General features: G+C 42.1%; 1 protein-coding gene across 7 annotated transcripts in view; it reads left to right on the top strand.

Annotated features, from left to right (window-relative positions):
- st3gal3b (ST3 beta-galactoside alpha-2,3-sialyltransferase 3b) overlaps window positions 1–5,626 on the top strand; it is a 57,707-nt gene extending 52,081 nt beyond the window's left edge. For all 7 annotated transcript variants that reach the window (XM_037786442.1, XM_037786443.1, XM_037786439.1 and 4 more), the window contains 2 exons: window positions 130–276; window positions 3,848–5,626. In XM_037786442.1, coding sequence (XP_037642370.1) covers window positions 130–276; window positions 3,848–3,937 — 237 coding nt within the window. In that variant the 3' untranslated portion in view covers window positions 3,938–5,626. The remainder of the gene's footprint in view (window positions 1–129; window positions 277–3,847) is intronic.
- The last annotated feature ends 374 nt before the right edge of the window (window positions 5,627–6,000 follow it).

Genomic DNA, 6,000 nt, shown 5'->3' on the forward strand with positions numbered 1-6,000 from the left:
GTCTCAATACATTTTATATCAACATGTGTTCCCGATGTATGTGTGTGTGTGTGTGTGTGTGTGTGTGTGTGCGCGCTGTGATGTTCTGACAGCCTGCATTTTTGTGTTTTTTTTTTTTTTTTACTACAGAACATTCCAACTTTGGGAACAGTTGCTATAACGATGGCACTGCATAACTGTGACGAGGTGGCGGTGGCTGGTTTCGGCTACGACATGAACACGCCACACGCACCTCTGCACTATTACGAGACCGTCAAGATGTCCGCCATCAAAGAGGTGAGTTTCCGGAGCACAGCACGTGTTTCTCAAAATCTGTTGTTGTGTTCTACAAAGCTTAATCCTCAAAGCGCTCTTAAATGACCAGATTTTCAAATTGAAATCTGGTACGACATTCTCTCCATGCGAATGAGAACAATATTTTCTGGCTTCGGAGAATAACTGGAGAAACAAATGAGCGTAATGTTTGATGAGGAGGGACCACCAGTCCTGTGGAGGGGAGAGGTGACCTGGCCTACAGCCAAAATACATTCACTACAAAGCCCTCACTGTTCAGTCTGATGGTAATATTAGTATCAGAACTGTGCATGAATTGAACATCTCTCAGCTTTTGTATTTGTATTCAAGTGGAGCTGCACTAATTGGATCCGTCTCTCGTGTTGATCGGCTCTTTGTTCTCTGACAGATGAGGTTATTCAGATATTTAGAGAGTTTAATAACAGGCCCTGTGGTGCTGTTAAAACTGTGAAGGTGGGAGGGGAAATGTCTTGTGGTGTCATGTTGTGCATTTTCTATGTATGATAATTGTAGTTAAAATATGCTGTGGTTTGGCTCGGATGTCGGTTTAAAAAAAACCAAACTGATTTATATTGCTTTTAACTTAAAAAAAAATTGAAACAAAACATAATTACAGCACCTGTCGTTTTGTGTCGTGGCTATGTAACAGTATCTTATATCAGAGGCCTTTTGGCGATGATTACATTTGACTGAAACTTCTACTATTGTAAACATGCAAGTAAAAACCTAAATGACTGGTAAATAAGCATTATTCTTTACTCAGACCAGAATAAAGATGATAAAACAAAGGAAACTAAAATGTTTAAAAAAAAATAAGCCCAGTTTGCTCTGATTGGTCAGCTGATCCACTCTGTTGTGATTGGTCAACCGAACCAAACTCTTCAGACTTTGCTCCAGCTCCGCTCTAACTAGCTTTGTTTGAGGGAGAGCCTAACTAGCCACTAGGCAGGTATTATGCAAATGTGTTACTTAGTGACATCACCACGTTACGGAAGAAAAGGCGGGACTTCAAGCGAGGCGTTTCAGGCAGTTTAGGAGCAGTGTTTCTGTGGGTGAGAGTAACTCCGAGAGACTTTTGGCTTTGTAACTTTGCAGACCTTTTACGTGCACAAAAGAACTAAATAACACACTAAAGGAAAGGGAGAAAGCACAAAAGCATAATAGGTCCTCTTTAACTGAAAGGCGCTATATAAATCCAAGCTATTATTATTATTATTATTATTATTAACTAAATTTAAATAAGATTATGGCTAAAATATAGACAAATATATCTAGGGTATATAATTTTATGGTGCAGAAGTTTAGGTGGCTAAGGTATGAAATACATAAGTAAAATAAATCCTACTGTATTCATTTATATCTGTGGTCATCAGGGTGTTTAATGAAGCACAGTGTTGTGCATATGTTATGCATAATGTATATTTTGAACTTGTTTCATCTCCCTTTAAGAGTACTGAGAACATGAAACTATGAACTACACCAAAACTAAAAACTCTGAAACAAAATAAAAACTAAAACAGAAGAATGAAAACATCAAAAGGTTAAATCAGTAATTTCCCCCGTCCGAAGTGGCGCCGGTCTTTCATCAGTCGCTGTATCAACATGCTAACTGTTAGTGCGTCGTTCTAACAATCATCTTCTAAACGCCCTCGTGACGGATCTCCCTCCTCTCCATCAGTCCCGTCTTCTTCTCGGTGTTTACACTGAAACCAAGTGGAATCAAAGATGTCACCCGCGTGCTGACGTGTGTAAACCATGAGCTCAGTATGATGATAACCTTTGTCTAAACTCCCAGTGAACCCTTTGGCATTTATTATCATCATCTTCATCAACATTGTCATCATCAGCCACACATGGCTAATTAATGGGAATAGGTTTTTTGTTTGGAACACTTTTAACCACCGCCACTCCCTGGGGCTGTTGGGTTTGATTTTCTGGAACAACGAGAAATGATCCACGTATTATTCCGCTGCCCTGTTTCCTATCTGGAGGGACGTTTTAAAACTCCACGGAAATTGTGTAATTAGACGAGATACACAGAAATTGATGATAAAATGTCACGTACATCAGTTTAGACGGTGTGATGATACTGAGGTCATCTGCTGTGGTGTACGAGACGCTCCATTGTCCTCAATCCTTTTATCTCAGAGCTGATCAAACTTACTGATGAAATGATTTAGTTAAAGCTGCAATGATCAATATTTTTACATCAACAATGGATCAAATGACCACTTGAATGTGAAAAGGGTTGCTTGTAGTGACACACAAATATTGTAATTATTATTAACCTTTATTTAACCACATAAAATCCATTGAGATAAAATCTGTTTTTGCGATGGAGATTTGGCCAGTGTTGCGTTTACAGCTTGTTTTTGCTGCCCCCAAGGACAATGGACACAATTGCTTTTCTTTCTGCCTTCTGTCTGCATATAACAGTCTGTATGCTTTTTTTCTGACAAAGTCAACATGCCATTTTATTTTAAACTTAATTGCAACCAGTGTTTTATCGTCACTGTTCTATCAGTGGCTGATGGTGACTTTGACTAACAGCCAGACAGCAGCCATGACTTAACACAAAAAGAGCCACAGACTGTGAACCGCAAACCACATTAGCTCTCCAGGTGGTGTCTTGTGTTGCACTTTAGCTTTCTAGCAACCAGACAAGGGGAAACTTGCACTCCTGATGTCCGTTTAGTTAGGTAGTTAGCTAGCCAGATGTAACATATTGAACAGCGAAACCTTCGCCTGCAAATATTAACATCACACAGTTTGGATGCTAAATGGTGCTGCTCCTTATTCTTCACTGCAAACTAAAGCACTTTCAATCCTTGACTTGTAAGCTATATTTACCAGCGCTCAATTTTTGTATGTGTGTCTGCGCCCCTACCAGCTCAGCTGTCAATCAAACACAACACCCGCCATCCCAGAGGCTCCGGGGTTAAATTCTGATGTCTCTCTTTTTGTACATTTGAATATCAATTTATCAGGATTTTTGACAGCAAAAATGTATTTCAGTTGGACTTAAAACATTACAGCCTTGTTTCTTAAGTTCATTTCCAATAAACTGTAGCCTATTGTTCTTTTTGGACCTGCTGTGACCCATCACGTAGTGGTAGGAGGTCCGTCCCAGACAGGCCTAGAGCCCGTAGGAGAGTCTTGAACCTGCAGAGGCAGCTGCAGGGCCCAACCTCCTGTAGATCTCCACTTTTTCTTCTTCTTCTTATTCCCTCCTGTACATTTCTTCCTCCACCCTTTGCCTCCTTCATTTGCTCTCTGGCTGCTCCTTGGTCTCGGCATCCCAAAGCACCACACAGGAACCACCGGCTCTGGTTACACGTCGGCCCACTGGACTGAATCCTCACAGCACAGCGGGGAGGAAAGCTGACCCAGTGTGGCTTTACTCATATTTATGCACACATGAACACCCACACGTATCGACACTGGGAATAGGAAAAACCTGCAGGTTTCATCGCATATAGCGATACTTTTGGAATAAGTACCGAATGGGTTGCTTTTTGTATCACTCTGAATTGTTTTTTTTTTCTTCCCACAGTCGTGGACACACAACATATCGAAGGAGAAGGATTTCCTCCGCAAGCTGGTGAAGGCCAACATCATCACAGACCTGACCAACGGTATCTGAGTTTACACCCACGCCCACAGTCTCCTTCTGCCTTCCCTAAAAGGACTATTAAACAGGAAAACTGAGAAATGGGTTGACTCTGGGAGAAAGAACCCTTTAGAACCCGGGTGGCCTGCACACTGTCTGGGTTTTTCATATCGAAGGAGATTATTTAAAAAAACAAACAATACGGGAGGGTTTCTGCGGAGAGATGCACACATGTGCCTTCTGAACCAAAGACTCCTGCTGATTGAAGCAGGGAGCGGAGGGGGTGGACACACAGGGAGGACTGGATCTGCCCGGTTTCCTGTCTTATCGAGGGGGGGCGGGGGGCGGGGGGAGGGGTGGGGGGGGGGCGGTCGCAGGAAAGCTACCTGCCGGCCCTGCGCTTCAACGTTTACCACTTCAACCCCCGAAGTATCACACGAATGAATGAATGAATAGTAAAGAGCGGAAGTTGACATACAGATGTCAGGATTTAGCTTGACTCACTGGCTGACTTGATGAAGGCACAGGCGAGAAAGGAATGAAAAGAGGACCATTTGATGGAGAGCGTTCGGGGATGGGTTGAGTATTAGCAGTGCCAAACGTACCTCGTACAGGGGAGAGGCCGTCCTCCTCCTTTTTGCTGCCTGAATGTATTCACTTTTCCTCAGTGTAAATATCAAAGATTTTTACTGTGCTTTTTAACAAGCTGCAGCAGCCCCCCAACCCCCAATCCATCCCCCAATCCATCCCCACCCACCATGTGTCCATTCATTCATTCACTTTTTTACTGCCTGTCCAGGGTCCAAAATTAACACTTGCCAAGCCAGTTGACGGTAGATAAATCAGCGCGGGTCACCTGCCACACAGACTGGTGTCACTTTGAGACACAACAGTTGAGTATTTGGTGATATACTGACTCAAGTTTTCTCTGTAAAGTCTTTGTAAGGGAATTATATTAGTGACTCTATGAAGCAGGTTCTTTCTGCTTGTTACATGTAAGCAGCTTTACACAGAGTGGCTGTGTGTGTGTGTGTGTGTGTGTGTGTTATTCCCATGTGGCTGCTCACATCAGGCGAGAGGTCAAGATTAAGCTGTATAAGATTCTCTACACTAACTACCATTGAAAGTATCAGGAAAAATGTATATAGATTATTTTGGTCAGTCTAAATTATTTGAATCGTGGGGCGGTTTTGTTTTTAGTTTACCAGCTCTGGCAGGTGAGCCCCAAAAGTTTAAGCATCCCTCTCATTCCACCTCTCTTCCTCTCGGCTCATCCGTGTCACGGTACTCGTCTTCATCAGCTGTGAGGCCTCCGGGCTGCAGCGTGTACAGTAGACGTACAGCAGCGTGTCCCGCCCCGGTCAAGGAGAGCAGATTCCGTATGTGTCCTCCATCCTCCCGTTGCTGCAGGTTTTTCTTGTTCTTCAGTAAATGGTGAAGTCGCGGATTGTAGAATATGAATATATATATTTTTGTTTTTAGGTCAATTTTAATTATTTATTTTTTAATGTTAGTAAGTCCCAGCGTTTCGGTCACAGGCAGGCCTGCTTCCTGTTGTCTTTGTCCAGAGAAGACGCAAAAGTTTTTTTTTTTTCTCTCGATTTCACCACCTTGTGTTTCCTCAGAGACTGCATCATCTTTTTACAATTGCGGCAGAAGCAGTGTTGTTATTAAGCCAAATACAAACGGATTTAAGTAATAAATGTTCCCTTTATTTTTATGCTTTATGCAGCTTGTTTTAACAATAGACACATAACAGCTAATTTCTTTAATTGGAGAGAATCTCTTGAGTTGCCACGCTCAATCTCAAATGAACATGTTACAGTACTTGTGCTGATCAGGCCTTTGCACTTTGCAGATGAAGGTTCTGCCACACGCGTCTCAGTATTTCATCACTGTATGAACATAGAAAGTGTTCAGTATTACACAATCAAACCTTTTGTTTTTCCTTCTGCTCCCCACCCTTAAAAAAAAAAAGGATGTGAGAATGTCAAAATGTCACATCTGTTTTGTCATTTTTAACTCATGAATGCGATAATCATCTTTTATATAGTGACGGTGCATTTGAATACTGCTTTACCAAAGCAGGCTTTTAT

The sequence above is a fragment of the Sebastes umbrosus genome, chromosome 12 (assembly GCF_015220745.1).
Source record: "Sebastes umbrosus isolate fSebUmb1 chromosome 12, fSebUmb1.pri, whole genome shotgun sequence".
Taxonomy (NCBI): domain Eukaryota; kingdom Metazoa; phylum Chordata; class Actinopteri; order Perciformes; family Sebastidae; genus Sebastes; species Sebastes umbrosus.